Genomic DNA, 15,029 nt, shown 5'->3' on the forward strand with positions numbered 1-15,029 from the left:
TAATTTCCATTTGTTATTAATTGTATGTCTGTGGTTGCAAAAATTATAAAGTACAGAAGGGTAGAGATCTTCATCTATTTGTTCACTAATTAATCCTAAATAACCAGAATACCTGCACGTTAGATAATCAATGACTATTGATTAAATTGATGGATAAATGAATCTATATTCTCTGCCTAGGTGTTTCACCTATTCCCAATGCCACCTATATGATGACGACTCCCAAATGCTACTTGCAGCCCAATGTATCCTTTGCACTCCAAACCTATATCCAGCCACATAACACATCCACTTTGATGTACCACAGGAATCTATAAACAAACATATCCAAAGCCAGTAACATAACTTAATTCATATCCCAAAATATGTTGTTACTCAGTTCTTCTCATCTCAAAGAATGGCAAAATCAATCCACCAAGATGCACTATCAGGAAACCTGGAAACGGTCTTAATTTAATCCTCTCTCTTACCCCCTACACTTAATCCAGATGCAAGTGCTGCTACAGCCTGGACCTGTCTGCTGCTTCAATCCCAGCACCCTATTCCCACCCCATCTAAGCTGCCACCATCTTTTAGCTGAACTGTTACATCATTTTTCTTTCTAATTTTCCTATTTGCCTTCTTGTAAGATTTATCCTTAAAAGCTGGAGTAAATATTTAAAAATTCAAAGCCAAGCATTATTCTCTGATGAAAACCTGGCTTCTCAATGATCAGATAATAAAATGTGGCCAGGCTCGGTGGTTCACATCTGTAATCCCAGTACACTGGGAAGCCAAGGTGGGTGTATGAGGAGGTCAGGAGTTCAAGATCAGCCTGTCCAAAATGGTAAAACCCCATTTCTACTAAAACTACAAAAATTAGCTGGGTGTGGCAGTGGGCACCTGTAATCCCAGCTACTCAGGAGGCTGAGGCAGGAGAATCCCTTGAACCTGGGAGGTGGAGGCTACAGTGAGCTGCGATCATGCCACTGCACTCCAGACTGGGCATCAGAGCAAGACTCTCAAAAATCAAATCAAATCAAATCTAAACTCCTTTTCGGGGTCTACAAGTCAGTACAGAATCTGGTCCCTGACTGCCTCTTCAGCTTCATTTCATGTCACTTCACCTTTTCTGCAAAAGTCTCTTTTTGTTCCTGGATCTTGCCAAGCTCCTTTTCCTGTCTCAGGGTTTGGCTCCACTACCCCATTCTACCCTAATTGTTATCACTTTCCCTAGTTTATTCCCTTCAGAGCACTCACTGCAATTTGTGTTGTATATTATTACGCTATTAGAGTACGAGCTTTAAAGAGGATCCCATCAATTTTATGCAGGCACGTATAGCCAGTGGCACAAGCAGCAGACTAAGTGAAAAGCAGAGTGTTGTTTCTAGACAGAGAGAACAGTCATACCTACTAAGTGCCGTACACTCCTCTCCTGATATTTCTTGGCTTTTCTACTGCAGTTTTTTTTTTTTTCTTCAGAGAGGTCAAGAAACATCAGGAGAGGAGTGTACACTGGCAATCAGTAGGTATGATTAAACCTTTAAGAGTCAAAAGGCAGGCCGGGCACAGTGGCTCACACTTGTAATCCCAGTACTTTGGAAGGTTGAGCCAGGCAGATCACCTGAGGTGAGGAGTTTAAGACCAGTCTGGCCGACATGGTAAAACTCTATCTCTACTGAAAATACAAAATAGCTGAGCATGGTGGCATATGCCAGTAATCCCAGCTACTCTGGAGACTGAGGCAGAAGAATTGCTTGAACCTGGGAGACAGAGGTTGCAGTGAGACAGATCGTGCCATTGCACTCCAGCCTGGGTAATAAAAGTGAAACTCCATTTCAAAAAAAAAAGAATCAAAAGGCAAAAATCTTACCTTGCATGTTTTTAATTTCTTCCTTAATGATTTTCCTAAACTTAGACAGCATCTTAGAAGCTGATAATATTTCATCTTCTAAAAATTGTCTCAGAGGATTTTCTTTCAGATTTCTTTTGAATTTCACAAAGTAATATGCACCAGTGTTGGAATATTCTTCTAGTTGAATTCTGGGGAGTTCCAGTTTAAACATGACATCAAATTCATTAGGTGTAGAAATCTAAGAAACAGTAAAAAAAAAATAGCATTGAAATGTTTGCTTATGAATATTTTCCAAGTGACTGGAATATTTTTGTTTGTTTAAAGGGATTTTTCTATTTATTTATTCATTCATTCATTTATTTTAAGACAGAGTTTCACTCTTGTTGCCCAGGCTGGAGTGCAACGGCATGATCTTGGCTCACCGCAACCTCCACTTCCAGGGTTCAAAGGATTCTCCTGCCTCAGCCTCCTGAGTAGCTGGGATTACAGGCAAGTGCCACCATGCCTGGCCAATTTTTCTGTATTTTTAGTAGAGACAAGGTTTCTCCATGTTAGTCAGGCTGGTCTCAAACTCCCGACCTCAGGTGATCCACCTGCCTCAGTCTCCCAAAGTGCTGGGCTTACAGGCATAAGCCACCGTGCCTGGCCATTTTTTTCAATTTTCACTTAAAACTTTACTTTAAAAAGTAAGATGCTTAATGTCAATATATATACCCTCTGGGAGTGGGACTACTGGAGCTGGCAGGAGGTGGAAGAGTATTACTGGTTTCATTTTGTAGGTTCTACACTCAATTAATATTTTTACAATGACCAAGCACTATATATATATATATATATATTTTTTTTTTTGAGACAGAGGTTCGCTCTTGTTACCCAGGCTGGAGTGCAATGGCGCAATCTCGGCTCACCGCAACCTCCGCCTCCTGGGTTCAGGCAATTCTCCTGCCTCAGCCCCCCGAGTAGCTGGGAATACAGGCTCATGCCACCATGCCCAGCTAATTTTTAATATTTTTAGTAGAGACAGGGTTTCACCATGTTGACCAGGATGGTCTCGATCTCTTGACCTCGTGATCCACCTGCCTCGGCCTCCCAAAGTGCTGGGATTACAGGCTTGAGCCACCGCGCCCAGCCGACCAAGCATTATTTTTATAACTAAAAATGATTTTAGGCCAGGTGCAGTGGCTCATACCAATAATTAATTTTTGTGCATGATGTGGTAAGGAATCAAGATTCATATGTTTTTCCTATATAGATCTCCAATTGACTCAGCACCATTCATTGAAAAAAAAATCCCTTCTTCCATGAATTACACAGCTACATATTTTGCATACTATATTAAATTATATGTGCAGGATCCTTTCTGCACTTTCTATTCAAATGGCCTATTTTTCTATCACTGCGTCGATAACACCTGCTTAATTAGGCTAGCTTTAAGTCTTGCTCTTTGGTAGAGTAAATCTTCCAACATCTTTTCCTTTACAATTTCCTTGCCTATTTTAGGTCCATTGCACTTCCATATAAATCTTTTAATCAGGCCAGGAGCAGTGGCTCACGCCTGTAATCCCAGCACTTTTGGAGGCTGGGGTGGGCAGATCACCTGAGGTTAGGAGTTCAAGACCAGCCTGGCCAAAATGGTGAAACCCTGTCTCTACTAAAAATACAAAAAATTAGCGGGGCATGGTGGTGCGCACCTGTAGTCCCAGCTACTCGGGAGAATGAGGCAGGAGAATTGCTTGAACCCAGGAGGCAGAGGTTGCGGTGAGCCAAGATCGCGCCATTGCACTCCAGCCTGGGCAAAGGAGCGAAACTCCGTCTCAAAAAAAAAAACAAAACAAAACAAAAATTAGAGGCTGGGCGCGGTGGCTCACGCCTATAATCCCAGCACTTTGGGAGGCCGAGACAGGTGGATCACGAGGTCAAGAGATTGAGACCATCATGGTCAACATGGTGAAACCCCATCTCTACTACAAATAGAAAAATTAGCTAGGCATGGTGGTGTGTGCCTGTAGTCCCAGCTACTCGGGAGGCTGAGGCAGGAGAATTGCTTGAATCCAGGAGGTGGAGGTTGCGGTGAGCTGAGATCGCGCCATTGCACTCCAGTCTGGGTAACAATAGCAAAACTCTGTCTAAAAAAAAAAAAAAGTACAAAAATTATCCAGGTGTTGTGGCAGGCACCTGTAATTCTAGCCACTCGGGAATCTGAGGCAGGAGAATCACTTGAACCTGGGAGACGGAGGTTGCAGTGAGCCAAGATCATGCCACTTCACTCCAGCCTGGGCAAGAGTAAAACTCTGTCCCAAAAAAAAAAAGTGTTTTAATCAGTTTGTCAGTTTAATTAAAAAAAAACTGATGGAATTTATACTAAGATCATATTGAATCTAGATCAATTTGAGAAAAAATGAACATGACACAGGTGTCAATTACTTTATTCCTCTTCAAATTTACTCAGTTGTTTTTAAGTTTTGAATATCTTTAGTGAGATTTATTCCTAAATATTTGATTTTTAAATTGTTTTTCGAGTTTTCAGGTTTTTTTCTGAGACAGAGTTTTTCCCTTGTCACTGAGGCTGGAGTGTAATGGAGCAATCTCAGCTCATTGCAACCTCTGCCTCCTGTATTCAAGCAATGCTCCTGCCTCAGCCTCTCGAGTAGCTGGGATTATAGGCGTGCACCACCACGCCCAGCTGATTTCTGTATGTTTAGTAGAGACAGGGTTTCACAACGTTGGCCAGGCTGGTCTCGCACTCCTGACCTCAAGTGATCTGCCCACCTCCCAAAGTGTGGGGATTACAGGTGTGAGCCACTGTGCCTGGCCAAAGTTTTTAATTTTTATTTTTTAGAGATGGGGTCTCCAGGTTGGAGAACAGTGGCCTATTCATAGATAGATCATAGTATACTGCAGCCTCAAACTCCTGGTCTGAAGTGATTCTCACACTTCAGCCTCCCAAATAACTGGGACTATCAGAATGCAACAATGCACCTGGCTTTTATATTTTTACTAATATCAAATTATTAATTTAGTAATTATTCATTTGCAACAATGCACCTTTATATTTTTACTAATATCAAATTATTAATTTACTAATTATTCCTAGAAGTTTATATATAAAACCAATCAAGTCATCTACACATAACAATTTTATCTCTCTTTTTCTCATCTTATGGCTGCATCAGCTAGGAGAATCGCTTGAACCTGGGAGGCAGAGGGTGTTGCTCTGGTTAAAAAAAATAATAATAAAAAGAATGTTACTAGTTGGAATTAGAGAACAAAACATTCAGAAAACAGCCTCCATTCAGTACCATTTTGTTTTTCTTTCTTTTTCTTTTTTTTAAAAAAGACGGGGTTTCACCATGTTAGTCAGGCTGGTCTTGAACTCCCGACCTCAGGTGATCGGCCTGCCTTGGCCTCCAAAGTGCTTGGATTACAAGCGTGAGCCACCATGCCCAGCCGAGTACCACTTTGTTTTTAAAAATTATGCCAATAAAAAGAAATTCAGTGAAATTTGTTTTATCTAAAAGTTTTTTGAGATGAAGTCTTGCTTCATTCAAGATGGAATGCAGTGATGTAATCTTGGCTCACTGTAACCTCCACATGAAAATGGTAACAGTAAATACAACAGAAGCAATATTTTCTTCTATAGGCTTTTCTTACTTTACTAGGGACAGCAATATGGAAGAAGCCAGGTGCGGTGGCTCACAGCTATAATCCCAGCACTTAGCTGTTTTCTGAATGTTTTGTTCTCTAATTCCAACTACAACATTCTTTTTATTATTATTATTATTTAACCAGAACCACATATAAACCGACTACTCAGGAGGCTGAGGCAGGAGACTCACTGGATTATTTCAGATGTAACAGCTTGTTAAAATTGACAAGCTTAATTCTTCTTTTTTTTTTTTTTTGCCAATCAGTGTGAGCCTCGAACTCATGACCTCGCCTTCACAAGCGCCATGACATCCGGCTGGAGCCACTTTGGACCCTGACAAGCTTAATTCTTTTTTTTTTTGACAGAAGTAAAAATATTTATTTTATCTTAAAAATCTGGTCCCACAAAAAGGCCAACACTTTTTTCAGTTCGTGGTCTTGACCCTTCAACAAAGAAATCTTTCAACTGAGAGGTAAGTTGATAAAAGGAATTTCAGAGGTGCATTCAGATTTCTTACAAGCCAGTAATCCAAGCAACCCTGGACTTCTAGTTTACTGAGCTCCTTCTGCTAGTCATTCACAGTTCCTGAAGGAGAAAAGAAAGAAGTTGTTTGCAGATAAGGCACTTTAGAAACCACCAGAGAGAAACCCAAGTTTGCCAGGAGCTGCGTTGTCAATCGGTGAGCACAGAGGGCCACCAGTTGACAGGAGTGCTGGGTCCCACAGCTCCATGCTGACAGCTTCCACCTTCCTGCCCCAACACTGTTCCATCTGGCTTCCAGCACCCACCTTGGCTCTGTGTTGCCTGAATGGCCTAGAATACATGGAAACCAGACAACTGGCCAGAGATGAGCACTGCTGCCTGAAGACAGTGAGGAATGCCTTCAGAGACCACATTGGGGCACACTCAAGAAGCAGTTCTTTTGGCAAAGATGAGTTAGTGCGGATCAGCACATTAGCAAAGCAAAACACTTAAACATTTTTAAAAGCTGCTTAATCCTTCCAATTTCCCTCCTGATTGTAAGTTCAAGCTATAGCCTCTAAACCTGTTAAAAATCAGGAAGGAAACCCTCCTCTGGAGGGCAGATGGACTGAAGTGGCTATAGCCAGTGTGGGTAAAGAAGGCCCCCAGCTGGCCGGGCGCGGTGGCTCAAGCCTGTAATCCCAGCACTTTGGGAGGCCAAGGCGGGTGGATCACGAGGTCAAGAGATGGAGACCATCCTGGTCAACATGGTGAAACCCCGTCTCTACTAAAAAAATACAAAAAATTAGCTGGGCATGGTGGCGTGTGCCTGTAATCCCAGCTACTCAGGAGGCAGAGGCAGGGGAATTGCCTGAACCCAGGAGGCGGAGGTTGCGGTGAGCTGAGATTGCGCCATTGCACTCCAGCCTGGGTAACAAGAGCGAAACTCTGGCTCAAAAAAAAAAAAAAGAAGGCCCCCAGCTGAACAGTGATCACATGACACCTGCAGACTCTCAGAAGGGCTGATCTGAATCCAGGCAGCAAACTCAACCCATTCTTTTGCTCTGGGAGCTTGTGTTTAATATGCCTCATTGTGATAGAAGAAAGTCTCTCTCCTGTCAAGAGGACAGACGGGAAGACAGACGGGATCCTGGAGCTTTTCTTCTCCTGTGTACTGGTTGCATATTTGAATCCCAGGAAATAGTGTGACAAGATGCCAGTTTACTGCCAAACATGCCCAGTTTGTCAACAGAGCCAGGCAAGGAGAGAGGAGAGATTCATGCTCCAAACACAGGCCAGCGGAGGCATGCTTCGATCTCCTTCCTTTGACCCAGATGAGGGAGCTCCTTCCCAGAATTCACATAAGGAAAAACTGTGCTCAGGTCAGAACTGGACCCAGCCTGGTTGGGTCTGGCTGGGAGCTGATCCTGTAGATTTGGTAAAGTCTCCCCAGATGTCAGTGGTGGCAGGCTTGGGCTGTGGCCAGGGTACAGAAGCACCTCCTCCTGAACTGGGAGCAACTGCTGGTTGGACAAGGGATTCCCCCGACTGACAACTGTTCCCTGGGGGGAGGGATGAGGGTGAAAGTTTTGCCCCCTGGGGGAGGGGGAAGCAAGCACAACCCTCCCGTGCTGGCAGGACGGGCTCAGGGATTCCCGGCCGCTCCTTCCTCCTTCTTCATGTTTGCGCTGTTGAGCCTGATGGTCTGGCCCTCCTCGAAGCCCAGGTCCAATTTGGGGCCTTGGTCTGGGTTCTGGGCTTTTTTTGCAAATTCACACTGCTGTTTCACCCACTTGAAATGATCCTGCAATGCAACATTGAAGTCAAAGGCATCACCTCAGTCCCCAAGGCCAATTCCAATAAACGTCCGTCACCGGTCTCCACCTTCAATGTGGGTCACGACGTACTTGCTGGGATCCCTCATGCTCTCCACAGCTGTGCCAGGAAGCTGATCCACTGGGGCCGCAGCAAAGAGCTCCCCTGAGACCTGTCCCCCAGCTTGATGCAGGCCATCTGCCGCTTTGCAGTGATCCTCAGCCGGCCACTCCATGATGGCTGGTCCAGCTGCCACTCGGGGCCCTGTAGCCATGGTTGGGAATGCGGTAGACGTGGACGTCAGGCTTGACACAGAGCACCGACTCATACCCGCTCTCTGTCATCCCGACGCCTGGAGCCCATGAGACTTCTGGCTCCTTCCTGACAAGTTTAATTCTTAACTGCACCAAGTAAACTTAGCCATTTAAGTTTTTTTGTTTGTTTTTTAAAGTTATTCCCTTCGAAAAACTGAGGGAGCATTTCCTTTCCACCACCACACACCATGATTTCCCAATAGTTCTCTTTTTGGAGGACTTTTCAATTGACGAGTAAACTGCTTTAGAGATATTTCAAAACTTCTCCCAAATGAAAATTAACCTGGACAAACTATATATGTATGCATAGATTTCTCTACAGATTCTTTGCTTTGAAACCTAAATGCAACTACCATAAAGTGTAATTTTAACCTATTTGCCCCACAGTAAAAACTATTTGTACCAAAAAATATGATGGCTATATCCTGTGATTTTTGAGTAAACAGAATTGCTCTACCTCAAAGATAATTATTATCATATATCAAAATAACCAGCTCAACATGGGACATTAGTTCAATCTTTACTGACTCATAGGCATATGAAGTTGTACCCAGCTTTTTACCTCTTCCACATTCTTTTCCTCCTCATCCATAGTGGATGAAATTATTTAATATAAGTTTGATGTGGGACAATTAACCTTTTATAAACATTTACAATTTAGGTTAAGCCACTGACTAGCATGGAAAAAGAAACTCTCTGTATTGATAGGGAGCCTACGCACTCAATTCAAAATTTAATATTTTTTCCTTCTAAAATAACATATATGTGTCATGAGGCAGCTATTCGGTTTTCAATAACCACATTTAGGGACATATTCACAGGACTGATTAGATAGTCCAGGTGAAATAGTTATAAAAATAGAGGCAGTATCATCTCAGAAAACCATTTATGTATCAAAGTCCATTTTTATATCTGGGAAATTTACAAAAAGGCTGCTGTATTCTTCAAACTAATTACACCTTCTGTAACTCAAGCACTCTTCTCTTGGCAAGAGCAAGACGAAGCTTATCCATGAAGATAAAGGTGCTTAATGCTATAAACTTTTCTTCTAAGCTTAGATACGGATTGTTTAAGAAACGAACAACCCCCCAAAACCAGCAAGGTCTTTCTACATTTTTACCATCTTAAGATTAGAACCCTATAAACTCATTCATCAACTGTCTTCTTTTTCTGTATTATTCTTGGCACTTAAGACTGTCAAAGTCTACTGCACTTTGTACTTTCACATTCTCAAAAACTTTATAAAGTGTGTGTAAACATTTTATAAAATAATTTTGTCATTTAACATATTTGGAGATGAGACTTTTATGCCAAAATTTTACATAAGAGGATATATACTATGAATGAAACTTCCTTTTAAAGTCAAATGACAGAAAGCTCAAGCCCTGTGCATGATTTTAAAGTCCGAGAAAATGTCTAACTATTGGATATGGGACTACAAGAGGAAAACATAAATATTTCGGATGTCTCCCATCTTACAAAGTTATCAACCTGTCAAAGCCACTCCCTATGTGCCAGGAAATGATCTGGCATACTAATCCTCTCAGTGGAGGAGGTCACAGTGCCATTTGTATTATTAACACTTTACACTTCTGCTTTTCCAAGAATAGAAGCAATACGTTTAACAATTATCCCTACCCCAAATCCTTAAACTCAATATCATAGGCATCAGAGTGTAAGCAAATCTGGGATGTTCTCCAACAGATATGCAATAGCACAGCTATGTTATGCTCAAAAATACTGTCTAGATATTTTTTCCTGTAAAATCAAATGCTCAGTGGTCACACTTTTAACAACTGGCACTGGATGACATTAATTGCATTTATTATGTCACAGTCCATCTAAGCTTCCTTTTAGGTATTTTAAAATATGTTCAAGAGAAAACACCTGCTTCAGGTTTATTTAGGGGTAGTGACCTATAAGGACATCAACTCAATTTTTAAGGTTAGAGTATTTTTGGGTTTACTGAATAAAAAGGAACAGGGGAAAAATTAAATCACAACAAACCTCTTTAGGTCAAAGGCTGTATCTCTAGCTGGGATATTTAAAAAAATTAATCTCACCAGCCCATATTCTAAAAGTTAATGCCTCTAGTAACAATCAGTAACAATCAACAGCAGGAAAAACAAACCTGCTAACAACCAGCCCACTCATTAGCAAAAAAAGCAGTTTAACTCAATAATTAGACAAAAGTATAACACCACCTAAACCAAACTGCCCCGCCCACCAGCAAGAAGAGAAGAAATAGTTGCTTAATAATCAAAAGAAGCTTAGTATTTCTCACAAGGGTAACCATGTTTGGACTGCCGAGAGTGCTCAGAAGGACTAAAGGTGGAGTGAAGGCAATGCCTAGGGATTAGTATTCCACAAAGTCTTTAAAAACCCAAAGTACCACAAACACACTCAACTTGTCTATGAATTAGAGAATAAGATATTGCTGCTGCTTCTTTTTATCTTTTGAAATATACAGTATTTTGTGGGCTCTGCCCTTCAATGTGAAAGCAGGACATTAAATTTGAAATTATATGACAACTAAATTTTTAGGACCGTCTAACTTTAACTGCAAAATTAAACAGATCTATGTTTTCCTTCCTTCAAACCACCTCACAAAAATAAGAGAAAACGATCCAAACATGATTTTTTTATAAAGTCCTTGAAAGTATTAAAACTCTTAGAGAAAACAAAAGGAAGAAGGAAAAACAAGAACAAGGAGGGAGAAAAGGTTTAAAAGAAAATGTGGGAATCAATGGGTCTCTCTTTTATTTGATGACAAGCAAGTGCAAGAAAGTTCATTGGTAATTTGTTCAGTTGTCTGTCTTTTGCACATCTGCATTCTGACCAGAAGGGACTGAGGTTTTTCTGCAGCACATGGGCATCTGCGGGCTCTATCCTCTTAGAGTAGTTCTTCCTTGTCTTGATAATCTCAAAGCCACACTTCCTGTAGAAGTCAATTGCTGACTTGTTGCTTATCTAGATGCGCAGATAGATGTTGTCAAAAGTACCATCTTTTTCACAGACATTTAAGACATGATTTAATGCCTGTAATTCCAGCACTTGGGGAGGCCAAGGGGGTATCCTTGATCACCTGAGGTCAGAGTTCAAGACCAGCCTGGCCAACATGGTGAAACCCCGTCTCTACTAAAAACACAAAAATTGCTGGTCGCGGTGGCTCACACCTGTAATCCTAGCACTTTGGGAGGCCGAGGTAGGTGGATCACCTGAGGTCAGGAGTTCAAGACCAGCCTGGCCATCATGGTGAAACCCCATCTTATAAAACAAAAAAACAAAAATTAGACCCCCATGCTGACAGGCGCTTGTAATTGCCTGTCAAAGTAAGTGGCTACTTTGGAGGCTGAGGGAGAATTGTTTGGACCCGGGAGGCGGAGGTTAGTTCCTATTCCTAGTCTTTGGTAAGGTGCCAGACATCCTAGTGTCATGATGTAAAGTCTCTTCTGATTCTGTGAATGATCTCCTCTACAGCATACCACACCTACAGCAATATCATTGAAACAGACAGGGTTTTGCTACCTCCAGCACATCCTTGCAGAACTTGTTATTGTAGTTGACTGGAAAGATGACCTAATTCAATCTTTTCAACTGTTTAATATTGTGTGGTGTCACATCTCCCAGCTCGATCCGGCTACCTTTCATATTTCCCGCCTGCTGAGGCCGTCGTTACCACCGATGTCAACGCGGTCGTCGTCATCGCCGCCCTCAGGTCTCCGCGCCCTCAGCTTGGACCACTCAACCCCGCAAGCCGGCCTCCTAGCCCGGGCCCGGAGCTGAGCGAGCGTGGAAGGCCGAGTCGAGCGAGGGCCTGAGTCTCTGGTGGGGGCGGGCGTGTCTCCAGCCACCGCGCTGGTCCGGCGGCTTTTCCACAAGGGCACTCCGGTCTGTCAGCTCCCTCCCGCCGCTGCCGCCAGCCAGACCCGCCGCCGCCAGTAACTTTCTTTTTCCTTTGGACCCTCCATACACAGGAATCGAACTGAATTGACACGTAATAAGAATCATGCTCAAAGACCTAGCTGATGCTAAAAAATAAATTTGTTAGTTAAAAAGAATCATGCTGAAGACACAGTCTGGACCTGGCACGGTGGCTCACGCCTGTAATTCCAGCACTTGGGGAGGCCAAGTGGAGCGGATCATCTGAGGTCAGAGTTCAAGACCAACCTGGTCAACATGGTGAAACCCCGTCTCTACTAAAAATACAGAAATTAGCCGCAGGTGCTGACAGGCGCTTGTAACCCCACCTACTTTGGAGGCTGAGGGAGAATTGCTTGGACTCGGGAGGCGGAGGTTGCAGTGAACTCGAGATGCTGTCACTGTACTACAGCCTGGGCAAAAAGAGAGAAAGGAAAGGGAGAGAGACACGGAGAGAAAGCGAGAAAGAGGAAGGGAGGGAAAGAGGGAGAGAGAGAAAAAGGGAGAGGGAGGGAGGGAGGAAATCTGCTGCTGGGCAGGAAACACGCTCCAGTCAGAAACCTGCTTCCAAACTTTCAATTTTCACAGGAATTACTATTTCGATGACTCAATCCCCACAAACAAATGGAGCTGTGTAATACACACTTCGAAGCAACTATACGGAATGTGTGTCTCGAAAGCATACTTGTTAGTAGTATCTGTAGGGAATATTCATGTTTGTTTAACATTACACTGTGTGCTTCCCATGATTTCTGCAAAAGAAACCGGAGAAACAAAATAGCAGGAGAGGAAGTGGGGAGAGAAACGATGTTTTCTATGTACTCCATTCCTATGTACTCTTTCCTATTCCTCATAGGAAAATGTCTACTTGGAATTTTTCACAGACCACTTCAAATTGCTCAACTGAATACTTGACTTGGGACCTCAGGTCCACACTACTAAACAGCCCTGTTACGGAAACTCGATACATGTCGGCTTGCATGAATGAACTCACACACTTGAATTCCCCCTGTAGCTGTGTCTTGAAATTAGCCAGCAATCAGTGCCGGTTAGTTATCTGCTCGTTGCATGTGTAGATGAATAAACAAACGTTTTGTCGTTTTACTTAGAACAGGCTACCGAAACACATGCAAGAGTCCAAGTTACTTCGGACGGGAAGTGAGGGGCGAGACCTGGGGGAGGTAGGGACTGCAGACTGCGGGGAGGCAGAGGAGCAAGGCTCGGCGGGCGGGCGCCGCGCAGCTCACCTTCACGCGCTCATAGTAGCTCCCGGTGTGCAGCGACTCCACTTTGAACTTGCCTTTGAACTCGGACTCGCACTGCTGCAGTCTGCCCAGCAGGTGGTCCACAACGCTGTTCACCACCTTGGCCGCGTTGGAGACATCGTCGCGACTTAGCCTTAACTTCTCTAAAACCGCCCGGAGCTTCCTGGTCCGCGGCGCCGACTCCCTTCGGCCGAGGATGGGGCCGGAGACCGGCAGGCCGGGGCTGGGCAAGTCCCGGGGCCCGGGCGGGGGTCTGGGCTCCGCAGAGCAGCGCGCACCCGTCGGGCGGCGAGAACCAGCTCTGGAAAAAGCCGGCTCGGGAGCCTCGGGAGGCTCTCCCGCCTCCGCCCCAGAGGCGCTGATGGCTTCCGAGAGCCGCGCGTCCTCGGCGCGCTGAGGGACCTTCTTGGGGCGGGCCCCCAGCTCACGGGCTGGCGGCCTTTCCTGGGTGTCCTGGGCGTTCTTCTTCTGCCTGGATCCCGACCCCCTGGCGGGGCCGAACTTTCCCGCGTGGGGCCGGGCGGCCTCCGGAGCAGCCAGAGACTGGTTTGGGTCCGTCCGGGCGCCCCTGGCGCTTGGCGCAGAAGCCTCGGGAGCGGTGGCTCGGGCCTGGGAAGCTCTCCGCGTGGCCTTTCCGCGTCGAGGCTGCATGGCTGGCGCTTTCTGTACACCGAAAGAAGAATCAATTTCAGGAAAAGGCCGCGAGAGGAAGAGTCCACAGTAGCGGTAGGAAACGAAACACTACTGTCGGGAAGGAACCCCAGGCTGCTAAATCGCTGGGAGCCACGCCCATGCCGCGAAGGGGTTGGCCGCGGCCAGAAAGTCCTGGAAGTTTCTCACCCTCCAGGGCAGTCGGTGCCCCTGCCTTCAGAAGATGAGGTAGGGCCCGGCTCGGTGACTCACGCCTGTAACCTCAGCATATGGTAGGCCAAGGCCGGCGGGTCCCTTAAGCTCAGCAGTTTGAGACCAGCATGGGCAAACTAGCAAGGCCTTGTGTCTCTTGTAATAATAATAATAATGACAACGATAATAATACAATATTTTAATTTTAAAAAGTTGGCGGTGCACGGTGGCTCACACCTGTAATCCCACCAATCTGGGTGGCTGAGGTGGGTGGATCACCTGAGGTCAAGAGTTCTACATGAGCCTGGCCAACAAGGCAAAACCCGGTCTCTACTAAAAATACAAAGATTATCCAGGTATGGTGGGACACGCCTGTAATTCCAGCTACTCAGGAGGCTGAGGCTGGAGAATCACTTGAACCCAGGAGGCGAAGGTTGCAGTGAGCTGAGATCACACCACTGCACTCCAACCTGGGGGACAGAGAGAGACTGACTCAAAAACAGAATAAATGAAACAAAAAGTTGACAGAGACTGAGCACAGTACCTCACACCTGTAATCACAGCACTTTGGGAACCTGAGGTGGGTGGATCACCTGAGGTCAAGAGTTCGAGACCAGCCTGACCAAGATGGTGAAACCCCCATCTCTACTAAATATACAAACATTAGCTGGGCATGGTGGCATATGCCTGTAGTCCCAGCTACTTGGGAGGCTGAGACAGATAATTGCTTGAACCCAGGCGGCGGAGGTTGCAGTGAGCCAAGATCATGTCACTGCACTCCTGCCTGGGCAACAGAAGGAGACTCCTTCAAAAAAAGAAAAAAAATTGACAGTTTTCTCTCTCAAAAATTGTTTTGTTTAATTTTGTTTTGAGTCAGGGTGGTGCGATCTCTGCTCACTGCAACATCCGTTACCAGGGCTAAGTGATCC

The 15,029-nt window shown here is 44.7% G+C and overlaps 1 protein-coding gene and 2 pseudogenes across 3 annotated transcripts in view; all 3 read right to left on the minus strand.

Annotated features, from left to right (window-relative positions):
• CGAS (cyclic GMP-AMP synthase) overlaps positions 1-14,032 on the minus strand; it is a 33,302-nt gene extending 19,270 nt beyond the window's left edge. For both annotated transcript variants that reach the window (XM_008994663.5, XM_008994662.6), the window contains exons 1-2: positions 13,240-14,032; positions 1,853-2,072 (exon numbers count right to left, since the gene is read on the minus strand). In XM_008994663.5, coding sequence (XP_008992911.3) covers positions 1,853-2,072; positions 13,240-13,908 — 889 coding nt within the window. In that variant the 5' untranslated portion in view covers positions 13,909-14,032. The remainder of the gene's footprint in view (positions 1-1,852; positions 2,073-13,239) is intronic.
• LOC100414621 (adaptin ear-binding coat-associated protein 2-like) lies at positions 7,113-9,456 on the minus strand (annotated as a pseudogene). The gene is made up of 2 exons (XR_008480714.2): positions 7,434-9,456; positions 7,113-7,369 (listed from the first exon to the last, which is right to left on the minus strand). The product of XR_008480714.2 is annotated as an adaptin ear-binding coat-associated protein 2-like (transcript).
• Positions 10,793-11,757, minus strand: LOC100414969 (N-alpha-acetyltransferase 50-like; annotated as a pseudogene).
• Positions 14,033-15,029: the final 997 nt, after the last annotated feature.

This window comes from Callithrix jacchus, chromosome 4, assembly GCF_049354715.1.
Source record: "Callithrix jacchus isolate 240 chromosome 4, calJac240_pri, whole genome shotgun sequence".
NCBI lineage: Eukaryota > Metazoa > Chordata > Mammalia > Primates > Cebidae > Callithrix > Callithrix jacchus.